At 38.3% G+C, this 19,033-nt stretch overlaps 3 protein-coding genes, 1 long non-coding RNA gene and 2 other non-coding genes across 6 annotated transcripts; 5 read left to right on the top strand and 1 right to left on the bottom strand.

Moving 5' to 3' along the window:
- Positions 1 to 1,976: 1,976 nt before the first annotated feature.
- On the top strand, positions 1,977 to 2,058 carry Trnas-gcu (transfer RNA serine (anticodon GCU)). Its single transcript has one exon. It is a non-coding gene; the product is annotated as a tRNA-Ser (tRNA).
- Positions 2,059 to 2,060: 2 nt separating this feature from the next.
- On the top strand, positions 2,061 to 2,132 carry Trnaa-ugc (transfer RNA alanine (anticodon UGC)). Its single transcript has one exon. It is a non-coding gene; the product is annotated as a tRNA-Ala (tRNA).
- A 405-nt stretch (positions 2,133 to 2,537) lies between these two features.
- Positions 2,538 to 3,990, bottom strand: LOC143469384 (uncharacterized). The gene has a single exon (XM_076967060.1). It carries the CDS (start codon positions 3,821 to 3,823, stop codon positions 2,987 to 2,989), a length of 837 nt encoding a protein of 278 aa, XP_076823175.1. The 5' UTR covers positions 3,824 to 3,990; the 3' UTR covers positions 2,538 to 2,986.
- Positions 3,991 to 4,629: 639 nt separating this feature from the next.
- LOC143469385 (uncharacterized) lies at positions 4,630 to 8,839 on the top strand. Its single transcript, XR_013119109.1, has 2 exons — positions 4,630 to 6,729; positions 7,787 to 8,839. It is a non-coding gene; the product is annotated as an uncharacterized LOC143469385 (long non-coding RNA).
- A 1,764-nt stretch (positions 8,840 to 10,603) lies between these two features.
- Positions 10,604 to 12,771, top strand: LOC143469555 (cornifelin homolog). Its single transcript, XM_076967296.1, has 5 exons — positions 10,604 to 10,620; positions 10,759 to 10,903; positions 11,896 to 12,064; positions 12,279 to 12,415; positions 12,563 to 12,771. The coding sequence occupies exons 2-5, from the start codon at positions 10,844 to 10,846 to the stop codon at positions 12,665 to 12,667; spliced, it is 471 nt and encodes a 156-aa protein (XP_076823411.1). The 5' UTR covers positions 10,604 to 10,620; positions 10,759 to 10,843; the 3' UTR covers positions 12,668 to 12,771.
- Positions 12,772 to 14,280: 1,509 nt separating this feature from the next.
- Positions 14,281 to 16,806, top strand: LOC143469554 (cornifelin homolog). Its single transcript, XM_076967295.1, has 4 exons — positions 14,281 to 14,526; positions 15,522 to 15,702; positions 15,795 to 15,931; positions 16,079 to 16,806. Exons 1-4 carry the CDS (start codon positions 14,467 to 14,469, stop codon positions 16,181 to 16,183), a joined length of 483 nt encoding a protein of 160 aa, XP_076823410.1. The 5' UTR covers positions 14,281 to 14,466; the 3' UTR covers positions 16,184 to 16,806.
- Positions 16,807 to 19,033: the final 2,227 nt, after the last annotated feature.

Below are 19,033 nucleotides of genomic sequence, written 5' to 3' on the forward strand. Positions count from 1 at the left end.
GGTTAGGGCTTCGAAGTCAAGGCTGCTTGCTGACCTTTCACCTCGGGTTCAAGATTAAAATTTGTTATATCGTTGAAGTGACGAATGCAAATCAGAAATAAAAAAATTTGTTTGGTTCATTGACAGTTATGTTTCCGAAAAAGTCTGCAAAGATACAATTGCCGCAACGTGGGCTTATTCTCTCGCAATAACATTTTAAAGAAATCCTTACACATAAACAATAACATTTCTGTGGACGCCCAACCTTCATTTGCATAATTTCAACAAACACCAGGTCAAAACGAACCCACGTGTCATGTCACTTCCTACTGGTTCTTTAGCGATTTTTAGCTAAGCATCGATCGTTGAACGGCGGCAACATGAAGTTGAAGTTCTAAATCATGCAGACAAACGCATTCCTTGAAGAGAAGCGGCAGTCATTTAGTCATTTCACCTTCACAAGGCATTGCACGTCTGGTGACAGCAATATTTCATATGCAGCTATAACTGGTCTGTTCGTAGCAACGGGCATACAATTCGTGTTGGTGTAAGGTTGCTTTAATGTGGTTTCATTTCAACCATCAACCTAAGTCATTTTAGCGTCGAATATTTACGCCAACTTCCTATAGGCTACAACCTCTACGACAGTGGTTCCAAACCGTTTTTAGTCACGAACCTCTTTCAAAAAATTATCAAGCTTACGGACCCCTAAATTTTTAAGACTTAAAAATTAAACGTCACGATCAGCAAAAAAAGAAAACAAAGTCACATCTCTTAACCAAATATCGAAACAATTGACGGCGCTACATTATTATCGCACCTACAAGTTGTTGCTTTACATCCACGAGAAATTAATTGAATGTTGTTATTTAATTCTGTCACTTTCCAGTGCACTCACGAACCCCTGCTTGGGAACCACTGCTCTACGAGCCCGTCCTGAAAAGTGTTCTTCGTTTAAAAGTGGTCTGGGACCATTGAACCCACAACCAGGCAAACAAAGGGTTAGTTAAGTGCCATGGATAAACAACAACACGATTTTGCCAGTGTAACAAATGCTACTGCATCATATTTATTCTTATACCTTATTTGATCTGTGTCTGTGCGCTTGTTGGTAGTCGGCATTTTTTATTTTAGTGTTTACACTTTTATTTTGTGTCGTTTGTTGATTGGTTGGTTCTGTTAGCTTTGGTTTTTATTCCTTTTTACTCAAATGGTTTATTTTATTCATTTTTCCAAAGTTTTGTGTCTTGCGCCTTTATTTTATTGTGATAAATTTGGTCGCATTTGTTGCGCGGACTAATAACGCCGCCGGCCTTCCCCGCTCATCGTCGTTCCCTGTGAAGTGTGTTCGAAAATCAGCCAGTTCTGTTTTGAGCGGCGCATGGTGAGTAGACTCAGTTGCGACTGTTCAACCTTTTCACTACCAGTTTTTATCAACGCCTCTTGTTGTCTGTAGTTTTTAAATATAATCTAATGTCTAATACCAACTAATGCTTAAGAGTGACTTTGGCACCAGGGTTTCCTCACTAAAACTCATCTTTCACGCAACACTACTGTGGGCCTCGATGATATAACACGGAAGTGTGTTGCGCGATTAAAATCACAGGAATTTGAACTTAGCATAATTTACAACATAACTAAGGTAAAAATTGTTATTTTCTTGAGTTGGTTTTTCTTCTGCAAATTCCTATCTATCTCTCCTAGCTCTAAATACCTATCTCTAAAACTGTCCTGAAATGCATTGAAATCAATTGTATAAAAATACTTGTATTTAGTTCGAAATTTCCATCATAGCAAAAGAACAATTAATCTACACATTGGTTGCATCTAAGTGGAAAATGGTATTTCTTTTGAAATTGGTGTGCCATCTCCTACCTTTCTGTTTCATCTGCAATAAAATGTATTTACTTATCGGCATGTTTCTATGGCTCCAGCAGCAGGTACAATCTCTCACCAGTTATAGGTTTAATTACGATATTTGCGAGCCCGGCGCCAACGACGAGGTGGCCGAGTGGTTAAGGCGATGGACTGCTAATCCATTGTGCTCTGCACGCGTGGGTTCGAATCCCATCCTCGTCGTGGGGGATGTAGCTCAGTGGTAGAGCGCACGCTTTGCATGTGTGAGGCCCCGGGTTCGATCCCCGGCATCTCCACTCTTTTTATTCATTTAATTTTGTGCAATAACGACAACTGATAAATTTTCAAGCACATCCATTGAACGCTGACGTAAACCAGTGATTGCTGCCACCTTATCTTGCCTGCCTGGATCGATGAACATAACACCTTGAAATCGTTTCTATGACCCATCAACCAATTACTTGTTGTGACGTAACAGAGAAAATCTTATATTGATGCTTCCACTTATCATTTGAAACAATCGATTTTGAGTGGTAAAGGCGTTAAGTTCACACAAAACCTACGTTCAAAAAGGACGTTTAAAAATTGCAATCACTGGTTGCTTTAAATAGGAATGAAGGTAATTGGACTTTTCTTAACCATTCAACAGGTTTGCTCGTTTGTCTGCTTGACTTTGGCAAAACTATTCAACAATCGATCAATAAATTCAGGGTTTTTATCAAGACACACAACTTATTACCAATTAACTGATACGGGCTAAACAATGTTTGAAATAAATAAAATAAAACTCATTTGAACCAAAGCAACCAACTTTCCATGTTAGAAGAAGCAACATGTCGTCAAATAGTGGAAAATTCAAAGCACGTTAAAGGAATAAAAAAAATTTCAAAACTTGTGTTCAACTGAAATGTGATTCGTGGAAAGTCGTGTCACAGTGATGTAATCATTTACGAACTTTGCATCATTTGTCCTTGCCACAGTATAAAATGTTTTTGAAAGATCATATGACCACTTAAATTATATAATATTAAGTGGATGCACCATCTGCATAGCACAGATATAAGCAGGTATAGACAAAAGATGATGAACAAAATAAAGCATATAAAGTGGCTTGTAATAAAATTCTTTCTACTTCTACCGAGTTGCAAAGTTACTGAGGTTGGACGCCAAGAAGACCAACAGACACTAGTTTTTGAATGTCTGCCCTTAACCTGAAATCTGATGCTTGAAATATATTTTGAGCTTTGTCGGGTTCATTTCGAAGAAGATCGAGCAAATTCTGAACATCTGGTTTCGATAAAATTTTTTGGATTTCAGGGTCAGAAAGTATCTTCTGCATTTTTTTGGTGTCTTCAGAGGTTGCCTGGTTTGATGACATCATCACTTGGTTATCTTGCTTCGCTGATTCCTTATCACCGAGTTGAGTGAAATGATTCCCCAAAATTTTGTAAAATTGTTTAAAAAAATCCTGCACATCTTGATCATTTTTGTAATACTCCATCGCAGATTTCGGGTCCCGTTTCATCCAATCAATAGCTTGCGAAAATTTTGGGTCAGAAAGTTGCTTGAAAAGTTTTTCATTTCCTTCAATGTTTTTCATCAAATCATCAGTAATCCACTCTTTACTTTGAAGAACATTGGACCCTTTCATTGCATCTTGAACTTCGTCAAACACAAGACTTCCATCTGGTGAAGTTTTCGGCTTTATGACATCATAAACCTGTTCAGCTTGAGGATTTTTGACCGATTTTTTTGGTGCTTTACTTTTTCCCTCAGTCTTAGAACCAAATAAAAATCCCTTTCTCATTCCCCCAAAACCAGAATTTTTGGGTTTAGTTGGTTTTGGCTCCTCAACTCTGTTAGACTCCACATTGTGAATTTCAGCAGATAATTTTTGTGGCTTTTCTGCGGTTTTTTCTCGAATTTCTCGAACGCGATCAACCAAAGCGCTCATATCTTCAAGCGGGGGAACATCTTCATCAACCATGATGCAACTTTGGAGCTGATTTGATTGAAAATTCCGGCAACAACTTATTTAAAAGTAATTCTTGAAACCCAGATCAATCAATTAAAGTTTGTACAGCAGGTCAGGGGTATAATTTTCCTAAAAATATAAAAAACCCTGGTTGGTGATCTGTAGAAAGTAGAAAAAGATGAGCTGTGTTCTACATTTGCCTGGGCCCAGTCTGCATGCTTCGTTGTTTGGGAAATGTGCTGAAAAATTAAAAGGAAGCAAAACCATCAATTCTGTATAAGATAATGTCCATGAAGAGTAAAACATGCAGTCTGGGTTTATACCTATAGTCTATAATGGATTGATAGGCTTATTTTGATTCGCATATAACAGGCGTCGCCAAAATGTTGTCACAAAGGGCCAAATAATCATATAAACTGACAATCGCAGGCAAAATTCAACTTTGACCAATGAGCTACCATACAAGATACAATAAGCTAATTAGTGAGGCGGGCCTGATAAATTAAACCTGCCGGGCGGATCTTGCCCATGAGCCGTAGTTTGGTTACCCCTGGTATATAATAATAGCCAGCCATATAACACAATAATTACAATAAAACCAGTTAAAGAGTTGCCACAAAACAAATATTAACAGCAACTTCTGTTTAAACCCTTGCATTTTCAGCCTTTATTATGATTATCAGAGCAAAATGATTACATTCACTCAAAGATTTTTCGTTAACAAGGTTTTATCATTTTATATCTGTTGGTCGTTCTGCTGAAGATGTGCTAATGTTATGCCGATATGACCACACGACAACAGTCAAAGAAAAACTCGGGAGTCAACATTCAAAGGAGTGCGCTAACCTGTCTAGTTTAGTTTACATAATAAAATTTCATGGTGAATTGTATCGAATGCTTTTGAAAGATCCAAGAATATTTCGAAAGTTATCTGATTTTTTTCAAAAGCCAGTAAGTAAGGTGAACTGATGCTAATGCTGTAGTATTCTTGGGACCGCATTGCGTCACATCCGGTTACGCTTGACTGAACGTCAAGTTAAAGAAATCCGCAAAATGCATGTGGAAGATACGAAAATACCAAGGTTTTTCATGTAAACGAAGAAAGTTATCGGGTGGACACGAATATTTTTCTGTAGATGAGTAATTGGTTAATTGAAAAAAGGTAAATTTATAACTATAACACTGGTCTACAAATTTCAACTTTTTTTTTCAGGTTTGGGTTTTGACAACTGATTGTAGCTAATTTTGGGGCGCTGAATCCGAAAATGAACTCAGATTTTCTCTATCACATCAAGTTTTCTTTCTATCGGTGTCATTATTTTATGAAATTGACCAATTTTACCCTTTTTACAGTAAAATGTCAAATATAATATAGTGTAATAATATAGTGGTGTTTCTGTGGAAAAACTTGCTCTTAGAAAACTACTAACAAAGAAAGGTTATATTTAATCTCAAGCTATGTCTGCTTCCAGCAAAAGAAGAAAATGTTGTAATGATCCGGATATATTTTGTTACATTTGTGGATGCTTCATGTTGAAGTCTCAACAATGCAATATTACCACGTTTGTAAAAAGGGCATATCTCGCTTACTTTAAAGTCAAGTTAGGGGACCAGGACAAAAGCTGGGCTCCTCATAAAGCGTGCAAGACCTGCGTTGAATGTCTGAGAAGTTGGTCGCAAGGAAAAGGTTCACAAATGAAATTTGGAATACCCATGATTTGGCGAGAGCAACGAAATCATGTTGACGATTGTTATTTTTGTCTTGTTAGTGTGAAAGGGTATAACAAAAAGAGTAAACATCGTTTGAAATATCCAAATCTGGATTCGGCATTGCGGCCAGTTCCTCACAGTGATGAAAAGCCACTGCCAGTATTTATATCACTTCCAGAACTATAACTATACTTATATCCTTTCATTTTTTGGGAAACAGAAAAGCAGAAAATTATAAAGATCTCTTAAGGGAGCTACTGCTTAGTTTTGAAGATTTGGGATGCAGGATGAGCATCAAAGTTCACTACTTGAAGAGCCATGCGGATGAGTTTCCAGAAAACCTTGGGAAAGTTAGTGAAGAACAGGGTGAACGTTTCCACCAGGATATTAAAATTATGGAGGAACGTTATCAAGGTCGGTGGGATTGTCATATGATGGCCGACTATTGCTGGAGTTTGAAAAGAGAAATTCCAGATGCTGCTCATAAAAGAAAGTCCCTCAAAAGAGCATTTTTAAGCTTATAAGTGAAGAGTTCATATTTTATGAAAGCTCTTTTGTTGACTGTTTCTGAACTCGCCCTGCCCAAGTCCCTTTGAGTCAAACTTTATTTTGGCACTTTGCTATTTCTGTGTGTGTCTTCAGAATTTCTGCACTCTGTTGTCTATGTGCATATTGTGTGAACTGTAGGCTATAATTCAGATAATACCTTGTCACTGTCCTATCGACAGGTTCGTCAGCATAATGTAGCGTTTGATGTTATTATGGTTGCTCTTTTGTATGCCTATTTTTTATTCCAAAACATGAAATTTTAATAAAGACAACGCAAATTTGTGTGAATATAATATAGAATGCTTGTTTGCTAATTAAAGCTAGATTATTGCAGGTAAAACAGTGTTTATTGCATCAGAATTCCTTGTTTTGACAACAGAGGGGGGGCAAAAATTGATTTTTTTCAAAAATTAGGGATATTTCATATCTCAAAAACGTGATGTGATAGAAAAAATCTGAGTTCATTTTCGGATTCAGCGCCCCAAAATTAGCTAAAATGAGTTGTCAAAACCCAAACCTGAAATTTTGTGTAGACCAGTGTAATATGTTTCACTACTGTGTAATATCCTGTTGTTTCTGGCCGAACGGTTATGTTTTTTAACATCATGGAAGATTCGTTTCTTCGAAGTAATTACTCTCTGCGAAATTCGATGAAAAAGGTTGGTATCGAGCACAGAAAGCATACAAAGTACGATAGACCTAAGTTTGTCAGCTGGAAGATGAAGGTCATTTCTTTAAACTGCAATGAATTGCTTTGATCTGGTTAGACTAGATGCTTGTTGTGGTAAAAGAATTAAAACTAGGCAGTTATGAACGGTTTGTTAGACTAACGTAGAAGTTTACCTGCTGCATTTGTACACTGTAAAGTTTGCTAACTGCGCAGGAGATTTTTTTACCCTGCTGTGGTTCCATGGAATCAACGCGACCCCTGCCTTATTTCATAGATTATATATTCCAAATGGTGAGATCTTGCGAACTACTCCTGTCTACTACTACGCTAATTACTAATCTTTTTATAGGCTCTTATTTATTGTTTCCATTCACACAACTTTATTTCATTGTTGCATTCATTAGAAATTTTTATATTTTGTTTCCAAATTGTTGATCATTTCTCAAGCTAAGCGTAGATTTGTGACACGTCAAACACCTCAGGATGTGAAGCAAATTATTCGCAGCTGAGGGAAAAGCACCAACCAGCATTTTCCATCAGAGCGCAAGATGTGCTTCATTTGTCCAAGATCGAAGGACAAAAAGTGAAAATTCTCCTGCAGTAGATGTCACAGCAAGATGGTCTATAATTTAATCAGTGCCAGGAGTAAATTATTCTCCTGGAGTCTAAGTGCACTTTTAGTGATCGGGTCATATTGACCCCAAGGTACCGTTAACGTGATTTTTTCCATGGTACCAGAGCAGGGTTAATCCGTGCATCAGTTTGCTGTATGGTTTTGGACCATTCTGCATATGTGTGCTTAATTCTTTTTAACCCACTTGTTCGCATTTTTTTCTGCAAGGCATCGTGACGTAACTTGTTCCATGATTTTACTTAAAATCAAAATTAAAGTAATAGCAAGATGCACGGATGCAAGAAATGCACGGATTAAAAATTCTCCCGCGCAGTTAGCAAACTTTCCAATGATAACTTTAGCGCAGTAATAATAAGAAATAATAATAATAATAAGAACATGCTAATGTTCGTTTATGGCTTCTATGCGGTAGGCTATGCCTAAGCTGGCTGACTGAATGCCAAACCGGGACGTTTGGCCGACCGATCGGGACGCCGGGACAAGACGTTAAAAAGGGGGACTGTACCGGCTAAAACGGAACGTATGGTAAGCCTAGCGGAGGGTGATCCTGAGATCTTCGGACTTTTCGTGGAAGAGATGGAGAAATGCTGGAGGCAAAACCATTGTGGCGTTTGGATATAATCAATTTAAATAAGTTCTGTAATTGGCATTTGTTAAGCAATTTTTGTGTCTCCATGCAGTTAGATTCTATTCGATATTTGAAGTGTATTTTTCGTATTTTAATCCGTATTCAAAAATAGTTCCAAACCGATATGTGACGTAGTTAAGTGTGTCAAGTGGTTTTTCTGTTCGAAATTCAAATCGATATAATTTGTGATAAATATATCAATTAAGGTAATATAAAATTGTATACGACATAGAATTCTCGTCTATCGAATCAGTGAAGCATAACACTGCGTGACGTAATCGATTGTTGCCCTGTGCGTGCATTTTGATTTATTCAGTCTTTTTCAGTCGTACGTTCAACGCCGCAACATGTCTTTGTGCTGTTGATGTCACAATGTTCTATCTTGATGTATTCGTTCAAAGAAGCTTCAAATATAATCAGATTATACAGTAGTCATTCCTGTGTCATTATTGCTGAAGTCTATCAAGGTTCACTGTTAAGATATACACAAGGAAACAGACTTTGTAGTGTAAGTGGGTAAACCTTACAGGCTAAGGGACAATATACCACTTTTCATTACAAATTCTTTGTGAAAAAGCTTAGAATGTACAACATGGACACGTATATACGTGTCATGGTAAAAGCTAGCTTGGCACTCGCCAATTGGTCAAAAACGGCGAGTATAAAATCTAATGTTTGATCTAAATCTCTCTCTTTCCGATTCTTCTGTTTTGCTGAATTATTCGGAATTGGAATCATTACTGAATTCGAGTTATAGCTTTGTTTAAATGTGGAAAAATGGTGTAAATGTTTCTAATTTGATACAACCTATTCGGACAATATAACAATTAGACTTTATGAAGCTGGTGTTGATTTGAAGAAACATTGTAGAGACAGCAGACGCAACGGAGTCAAAGACAATTGTCTAGGAGTCTAACAGAAAGACTGATAGTCTTGGCTTTAGGCCAACCTAAAAGCAATCCACGTCGCCATCCCCACACCACTATGACCTTCTATGATGGAGGTTCGTGATCATCTCCTGGTTGACTGGTTGTCCAGCAAAAACCTTTCGGTTATTGCCACTCATGCTGCTGATATCTTGCGGCTCATAGACATCAAACAACCAATACAGCAGCGTTATCGCTGTTCTCTGATAAATCAGTTCACGTCATAAAAGAGCCTTATATGCGGTCGAGGTTCTTCCTCGACAATAGCGTCTATCAAAGCTGACTAGCAGTTCGCGGGCCAAACAATCGGTGCTCGCGGGCCTGCAGTTGGACCACGCTGCCCTAGCAAATGGTGTGTTAAAACATTGCTTGTCGTATGTATAGGTTCGCCTAAATTGTAGGTGAAGTTGATGAAATTTGACTTGCTTGGCCCAAAATTGCAATCTTGGCTTTAACATTCTGTTGCAAGAGTTAGAGTATGTTATTTTATTGGGATTTCATGAAATAATAACCTAAATCATAATGAAGTGACGAACAACATTTCAGGCAGTCCTATGCGGGAATTTTTAATTGATTACATTTTTAGTAATTACACTTTATAATAAAATAAACAAAGATATGAAGTCTTTTTACGAGCATATACGAGACTGCATTGTTGACACCAAAACTAGACGAATCTTATGTTCTTATCGTGTTTGACGTCACTGCGCAATATATTTCCGACCACTGTAAACTACTCGAAGTCGCCTTAATTAAATATAGTATAAGATGTCTTTGTATTGAAGCACTTGACCGTTTTTTATTGATTCACCTTAAACCACTGTTCAAATTTTTCGAGTCAACTCGTTGATCTTTTAACTGATTTCATTTCTGTAATCTCAAATAAAATTTCAAGTATCATAATGTCGGATTTTTCATCTTTGCATGTTTCCTTTCACTGCGCATCTATGACGTCACTTCAGAACAAAGAAATCGAACGCTCATGACAAAAGTAGAGAGAGCAGCGAGTAGGGTTGGTTTGTCCGTTTCTTGGTATGAAGCAGCCATTACTAGCTTATGGTTGCCTTAAGTTTATGTATGGTTCGGCCTTCAGTGTTTGCGGAACGGCGACGCATTTGTTTCATTCACTGCCTTCATTCCTTCTTGGATGGAGGCTGATTTATTGAAGGCAGCTAACCTCATCGACATCTTAATTCCAGGAAAGCGTCTTGTCTGCAGGAAGTACGACACCAAGTGTTTAAGTTGATTGTCTGCTGTGCCTTCCTTCTTAAATCTTCAAAACCATAAGTAAGTCACGTGATCTGCACAAACAGATGGTTTCCCGTCCACTCGCCAATACTTGATTTGGTTAAAACACAACAAACGTAAGTTGCAAGTCCGTGTGGTTGCTTTCGAAATTGGCACCAAACAGTTCAACAACTTGTGAGTCCTTTTGTGATGATTTTCTTAATGTTTTCATTTGTTACCAATCTCTGTGACGCAATCGACTGAGTCAAGTCGTAAATTTTATACAAAACAAGAGCGTTTTGGCAAAGAATACTCAAGCGCAAATATTTAAAAATCGTAAATTGAGTATGAAAAAAGAATGACATTTCTTACCCGTACAATCGTTATAATTGAAAGTCTGAGGCGGAGGGACAAGGTTGGATGTGTTCTTGCGTCTTATTAGTTCGACAACGACTCTTCTAGAAAGTAACTCGCCAATGATCATGACGTCATGGTTACGTTAATTATTGATTTGTGACAACAAATTTCTTAGACAAACATCTCAGAATTTTCCGCTGAAAAAAGCCTTAAACGTCACAACTGAATGGTTTCTCTTTGTTGTAGGTTGGTGGCTGAGAGCTAGATTTATTTTAGCTCGAGACAACTTGACATAATCTCGCTGTATCAGATAATTTCAATTTGAACCGAGATGGATTCAGGGAAACCAGATGTTGGAGCTTCTGATCAAAATGCAATCGCGTTGAACGCGGTAAGTGTCGTAGATGTTCTTTGTGGTTGTGTTTGCTTCATAGAGTTCTTCGGTTGAAGTGAATCATTCGAGGTTGAAGCTTACTCGCTGAGTGCGATGAAAAGAAGTTAAATTGCTCGGCTGTTTGATGAATATTTCAAACTAATTGTTTTAAAATTAAATTATCAACATTTTGAAATTTCAACAATATCAATATTGCTCACGAGAACAATTTTCTGAGATTGTTGTTGCACGTTGCCATACACACACGCACAAGCACACGCACACGCACACGCACACGCACACGCACACGCACACACACGTTGCCTGACAATTACGTTTGTGTTTGGAAGTCACTTGAGCTCGAGTGGTTCAGCGCTTGATGTTGCTCAAACAAGGTCAACAGTGATATTACTTGAAAGTTATGAGAACTCGGCGGTATTCGTATAAGCAGTGAAATATTTCTCACTCGGGAGCATTTTTAAAACATTATCAGCGAAAATGTTCTCCTCATGACGTAATACTCGGCAGTTTCTTGCGATCAAATTTTGTGTTTGTTTAAAGTCCTCGGGCGCCCGGTGAAGTCAAACAATCGTAGAAATCGATCTTGAGAAAATTGCGCGGATTCGCCGTCTGCGATTTACCGTCGTCACCCGCGTGTAAACTTTTTCAGGTGTCCTTATTAGTTCCATCAAAGGAACGAGTTTAACCCGGAAACAGCAAAAAACATCGAAATCATCAAACAGCTTCAACGGGTGCAATGAGATAAAGACAATCAGTCATATTGCTACGTACAGAAATTATAGGAAACTTAGTATGTTGATGAAATTTTTTCGTTTTTGATTAATGAACGCGTCACTGTCTTAGTTAAAGAAAATATGGACTATCGCTGTACTCATTTTAAAACTTAAACTCACTTAAAGTTTAACTCTGTGGCCTAATATGACACTTAGTTTAATAATAATGATAAACTTGGCAGCTGTTGTTTAATTATTTTAATAAAATCACCGCAGACCAACGCTTGGTATTCCCCTAACCAAGGACCATATCCTCCTAACAGTACAAATGTTGTGGTTGTGCAACCATCTGTGTCACAAATGATGACTGTGGTCACTCAGCAACCAGTGATTAAGCGACCTTGGAGCTCACAGTTGTGCGATTGCTTCAACGATATGAAAAGCTGTGAGTTGATGAGTTGTGTTGTCAGCTTTATTGAAAATATGTTGATTGCGTGGAGCAATGATTTTAATTGATGACTTCAGCTTAAAACTTAACTGTGAAGTATTGAGACTGATGAAAACGGAAATGTAACTCCTGATATCTTTGCAAAATTTGAACCCGAGTCATTATTTGGCTCTGGCTGTGGAAAACATTCACGCTCGGTTTTGTGTTCTAGGCTTTATGACGTTTTGTTTCGGACACTTTTACCTCGCCTGTGTCGCTCAACGTATGGGAGAACACTGCTGCGTCGGTTGTGGCTTGCCTGGTATGTGGCCGATGAGGACGGCTATGAGAGAACGTCATAATATAGAGGTGACGTCATGTTCTTCTAGAATCTTCAATTTAGCGAAACTGATCTTACTATTACACATAATGAGTTTTCTGAGCATTCAAGTGTAGAAAAAGTCACAATATAATACGTCAAATAACAATGTTAACAGTTCTTTTGTTGCGTCACAGGGCGATATGTGCAACGATTGTTGCGTATCATGTTGGTGCGGATTGTGCGCGATATGTCAGCTGTCGCGCGAGATGGACCGACTCGGATATCCGAAGAATTGTTGAAGCTTTCCACAAAACTGTGCTTTCTATTTCATGGTTTCTCTGACTGTCCATCAATTGCACTTTTAGTAATTTGATTTTGTAATGAAATAAACAAAGAAATTAGGCTTTTTTGCAAGCATATAGGCCTACGTGCCCTAAACTGTATTGACTGGACTGGAGTGACTGGACGATTTTACTCAACGAATGTTTTTCTACTGTATTTATCGTGTTTGACGTCACTTCAGAACCAAGAAATCGAACGCTCATGACAAAGGTAGAGAGAGCAGCGAGTAGGGTTGGTTTGTCCTTAAGCTTCTTGGTATGAAGCAGCCATTACCAGCTCATGGTTGCCTTAACTTTGTGCCTGGTTTGGCCTTCAGCGTTTGTGGAACGGCGACGCATTTGTTTCAAGTCAATCTTTCGGCAAAGTTCGGCAAACTCACCATCTGAAGCATTTTCTATTCATCGCGTCACTGCCTTCATTCATTCTTGCATGGAGGCTGGTTTATTGAAGGCAGCTAACCTCATCGACATCTTAATTCCAGGAAAGCGTCTTGTCTGCAGGAAGTACGACACCAAGTGTTTAAGTTGATTGTCTACTGTGGCACCAAACAGTTAAGACTAGAATGGATGCTAGGAAATTATTTTGACTACTTGTTGAATTTTTGTTGTAACCTGATAGCTATTGTCACAGAATCACAACGTTTCAAAACTCCAGACAGTGATGACGAAGAATAAACGTTATACAACAGAGAAAGCCCTTTCACTTCTATAGAATATGTGGAAGTTTGACTGCACTAACACAACGTGTCTGCAAAGACTGCAATGTAGTTCATTTGATCTTTACAGTCACGATTTCTCGTCGTAATTTGCCTGATTTACATTTGTGTAAGGGTGAATATAAGCGTTCCAAAGAAATAATTGCGTAATTTGCGCAAAAAGCTCGTCCCACAAGAAGCAGACAAAGCAGGCAGAGGTTTAATTATATCTAATATAAGCGCATTGACAGTTAATTTTTTTTTCAGAAGCTCAAAACAAGCTGCAATATAGATATATACAATACAAGTGGTTGTATTTGCTTCTTGGAGTTGTTGTTGTTGTTGAGTTGTTGCTACGTACAAGCAACATGTAACACATTAAGCATGTGTTTTATTTCACACAATAACCAAAGCATCCAAAATACCTGCCGTTGGGCATTCTAGGTAGTTAAAACTAAAAGCCATGACGCAATCGATCGCGTTAAATTGTAAATTTTATACAAAACCTGAGCGCTTTGGCAAAAAACAGTCAAGCGTAAATATTTAACAATCGTAAAGTGAGTATGACGTAAAAAATGACATTTCTTACCCGTAGAATCGTTATAATTGAAAGTCTGAGGCGGAGGGACAAGGTTGGATGTGTTCTTGCTTCTTCAGTTCGGAACAATCTTCGACAACGTAACCCGCCCATTCTCATGACGTCATGCGTATAATATGGTCACGTGAATTACTGTTCGTGACAACAGCCCGATTCACGTTGCTATGACGTCATATCCTTAATTGCAAATTACTGTATCAGCAAACACCAAATCTTTGCCAAGCTGCTGAGAATTGTTCAAAGAATCAAACATTTGTGACAACAAACTTTGTTAGCGGCAACGTGCTTTGTGCGAGCTTGAAGCTAAGTTTGGAACATCTCAGAATTTTCTTGAAAAAAGCCTTAAACGTCACAACTGAATGGTTTCTCTCTGTTATAGGTTGGTGGCAGAGAGCTAGATTTATATTAGCTCGAGACAACTTGATATAGTCTCGCTGTATCAGATAATTTCAATTTGAACCGAGATGGATTCAGGGAAACCAGATGTGGGAACTTTTGAGCAAAATGCGATCGCGTTGAACGCGGTAAGTGTCGTAGATGTTCTTTGTGGTTGTGTTTGCTTCATAGAGTTCTTCGATTGATGCGAATCATTCGTGGTTGAATCTTACTCGCTGCAAAAACTTCATTTTAATTATTTAAAGTTTTATTAAAGCTGGATTTAAATTAGGAGGTAGATTTAGGTTAGGTTCAAGTTACCAAGTTATAACGTGTAAGTTAGGTTAACAAGAAACTGTGAAAAGGCACTAAAAACGCACAATTTTTCCTGATGAAAAGGTTGTTGTTGCACGTTTCCATACACGCACACACACACGCACACGCACGCGCTGCCTGACAACTACGTTTGTGTTTCGAAGTCACGTGAGCTCGAGTGTTTCTGCGCTTGATGTTGCTCAAACAAGGTCAACAGTGATATTACTTGAAAGTTATGAGAACTCGGCGGTATTCGTATAAGCAGTGAAAGATTTCTCACTCGGGAGTAAATTTAAAACATTGTCAGCGAAAATGTTCTCCTCATGACGTAATACTAGGCTCCTGATGACGTAATACTCGGCAATTCCTTGCGATCAAATTTTGCGTTTGTTTAAAGTCCTCGGTCGCTCGGTGAAGTCAAACAATCGTAGAAATCGACGATGACAAAATTCTGTGGATTCGCCGTCAGCGATTTACCACCTGGCTTACAATTTGCTTTTATAAATAACTGACTGATTGCTCTTGTACTATTATGTCATAATCGAGGAGAGCGAATTAAATTTTGAAACAACTCTCAAAGTTGCCGCGTTTTTATTTCATAAACTTAAAGTCTCTGCAATAATTTCATTTCAAGAAGAAAGAAGTGAGGTCAGATTGACGGCTTCTGGCCTTCTAAAGGTGGAAAAGAAAATATGGAGAACCGCTGTATACAGTTCAATACAATTAAAATCACTTAAAGTTTAACTCTGTGGCCTAATATGACACTTAGTGTAATAATAATGATAAACTTGTCAGCTGTTGTTTAATTATTTTAACAAAACAACCGCAGACCAGCGATTGGTGTCCCCCTAACCAAGGACCATATCCTCCGAACAATACAAATGTTGTGGTTGTGCAACCATCTGCTGGTCCGTACACGTCACAAACGACGACTGTGGTCACTCAGCAACCAGTGATTAAGAGGCCGTGGAGCTCACAGTTGTGCGATTGCTTCAACGACATGAACAGCTGTGAGTTGATGAGTTGTGTTGCCAGCTTTATTGTTAATATGCTCACAACCTGTTGTTGCTGTGGAAAACATTCACGCTCGGTTGTGTTCTAGGCTTTATGACGTTTTGTTTCGGACACTTTTACCTCGCCTGTGTCGCTCAACGTATGGGAGAACACTGCTGCGTCGGTTGTGGCTTGCCTGGTATGTGGCCGATGAGGACGGCTATGAGGGAACGTCATAATATAGAGGTGACGTCATGTGGTTCTAGAATCTTCAATTTAGCGAAACTGATCTCACTATTACACATAATGAGTTTTGTGATCATTCAAGCGTAGAAAAAGTCGCAATGAAATACGTCAAATAACAATGTCAACAATTATTTTGTGACGTCACAGGGCGATATGTGCAACGATTGTTGCGTATCATACTGGTGCGGATTGTGCGCGATATGTCAGCTGTCGCGCGAGATGGACCGACTCGGATATCCGAAGAATTGCTGAAGTTTTTCCACAAAAACGATACTTTCTATTTCATGATTTCTCCAACTGTAGATATGTTAAGAATATGTTGCAACTTTCCAATGATGATTTACATAGAAATGTCAACTTGTTGTATTTCGTGTCATTGTGTTAGTATCAATGTACTTCGCAAATATTCCGGTTATCCATGTCCTTATAAGCACAACTCCTCTGATTTCACGAAGAATTTTTCTCAATCAACGACCGTTTGAAAGATCGTGACGTCAGGCCATATTAGTAATTGGCAAATCTATATCTCAGTGGTTTCCATTGATTGAACCTAACCTCGTCTCTACTATAAATTAATGTGATTTCTATGCTCTTTATCGGCACTCAAAATTTACATTGTTATGACGTCACCAATAACAAATTTTGCAATGTGCGTGCCCATCTAAAATGTGACGTAATTTAAAATACGTCAGCGTTGTAACAAATTTGTCATTGTTGGGAAAATATTGTTCAGTATTGAGTAGGACTCAATGACGTCAAGTAATGTGCTTTGTATAATTACGTATTGCCTTCCTTTGATGTCATTGTTACGTAAACAGACTCTTATTGTTGTATAAAGCTCATATGTATGCAATACAAAGATAAGCCATCCGTTACGGTAAGAGATGACAGAGATCGTTATTAAGGTGCTGTACAGGACAACTACTGCCTTCCAACTTTTTCGCTCTGCCTTATAGTAGCTCATTAGACGAACGGAAAATATTTACGGTACGTCAATCTTTTATAAAAGACCAAACCACTACCTTGCTTGGTTGCGTGCTATTCACTTGTAAATATGACGTCACTATGAATAAACCCTACAGTTGTGGTGAGATTGGGCTGTGTACACTTTGTAGTCATCATAGCTGCTGTTCACCTTACAATCTTGTTACCGTAGAAAATCGCTCATATCAGAAATTCAATATGGATGTGACGTCATGCGCCTGTCGCACTTGGAGTTAGAAAGTTTTCAAATAATTTGCGATTCAATGCTTGCTCTCACTCAACCAAAACAAAATTATAATTTTTTTAATTCCACTCTTGCACTTGTTGAAATGTCAGTGAAGATCGGTTACAATTTTGTCTCTGGTCACATGATGTCATCACAGTCGGGACATTCTGGGCTGGTAGAAGCAAGATCTGAGTGAGTTTGAGAATTTTTGGTTGCGGTTACTTGAATGACAATAATCGGGGTAAACCGCGTTTCTGTAATATTTGCTTAAGTTCTTAGCTGTCTTTCAGAAGTTTTTTCTTGACCCAGTGTAGCACCAAAAAACTTTCAAACGTTTGCAGGAAACTGTTTTCATGTTATTTCAGCGCTGCTTTAATATTTCTACTTGATGCAGATGCCTCGTAACCTCTTCACAGTCTCCATTCATGCTCGCATCATACTCAGTGAAATACGTCATCTGAGAATTTTAAGAAATTTATTTTTACCGCTCTCCTGAACAAGATTGGCCATAAAAATGTGGCTTCGGTGTAAATGTGTGGGATAAAAACAATTATTAACTTTCTGAGTGTAAGTACCTTACTGATGATTATATCATAGATATAAAATAAACAAAGAATGCTTATATTCTGTCTGTGCATTATATTCATATCAATTATGGCGAAATTTGGCATTAGGCGCTAAAGCCCACTCAATACTGCGGCTCTGAATCATTATAAGCTTCAGAGCCGCACTTAAGGTGCTTAATGACTTAGACAGAACTTATGTGCACTCAATTTTTAATTCATATAAACATTTAAACACTTCCAATGCGTCTGAGCATTTTTGCGCACCACACATGCCATTTTTGGTTGTTTGGCGCACCCAAGATCTTGCTGAAAATGGCCTTACTCTGCAGTCTGGATCTGTGGAAATGCGGAAGTAGCAACCAAGCAACGCTGTGGAAGTGATGAGGTTATGACCCATAGGGTCGGGTAGCCAGTCTACCAAAGTACCCAGTGTCCTAATTTTACCGAAAATCTCTATTCAACTATTAATTTTTGGTATAATTTAATGGAATTTTTGCAGGTAGTAACCAAGATTCCTCTAATTGTAAACCAAAGTTCAAGTCTCTATGAACAATACTTCTTAAGTACCATTGCGTGAAACTCACCTACTTGATTTTCAAGCCTAAAAAGAAATTTTGATGGTCAGCACAAAAACTGTAATATTTCACAAAAGAATCGCGTTAGAGAGTTTTTCACACTTGTACATTAATTCCTGCTCCATACTTCTTTAAAGTTTTGCCGAGCTTTCTTCTTTGTTTAGTTTTCTACTTGGGTCTGAGTTTTATGGAATATTTTTTCTTACACTGGCTGCCCGATCCTAGTGGAACGTGTAGCACCATCATGCACGAGATTCATCAAGATGCACACTGACTAGAAAGCACAGCAGTTGTCGATGAGAAGCCGTGCGTAAAAGAGTCAAATTTGACGTAATAGCCTCAATTCTTTGTTTATTTATTATTAAATGGCGTTCAAACAACCATCTTTTCTTTGTCTGTTTATTATGAATTGGCGTGGAGATAAAAAATTTGGCGTGCATTATGAAGAATCTCGTCTGTGCAGCTTTCCACTATGGCTCTTTACTGTTGCCATGCTGGAGAATACGGCAGTTTTCTATGAGGGTCTGGTGCACAAAATTAGTCAAAAAAGCTACTTTGTAAGCTAAGTATTTCCCAAACAGCAACATCTGGTGCATGCTTTTGCTTACCGGCCAACACTTTTTATTAACTACTGTTTCACACAAGTCTTTTAAAATTATGCTGTCCGATGCAGAAAAACTTACATTCCATGCTGGTTTCTCATCTAAAACTACCGTATTTTCTGGCTGCAGGTTTGCTGGTAACTTGTGAG

The sequence above is a fragment of the Clavelina lepadiformis genome, chromosome 8 (assembly GCF_947623445.1).
Source record: "Clavelina lepadiformis chromosome 8, kaClaLepa1.1, whole genome shotgun sequence".
NCBI classification, from domain to species: domain Eukaryota; kingdom Metazoa; phylum Chordata; class Ascidiacea; order Aplousobranchia; family Clavelinidae; genus Clavelina; species Clavelina lepadiformis.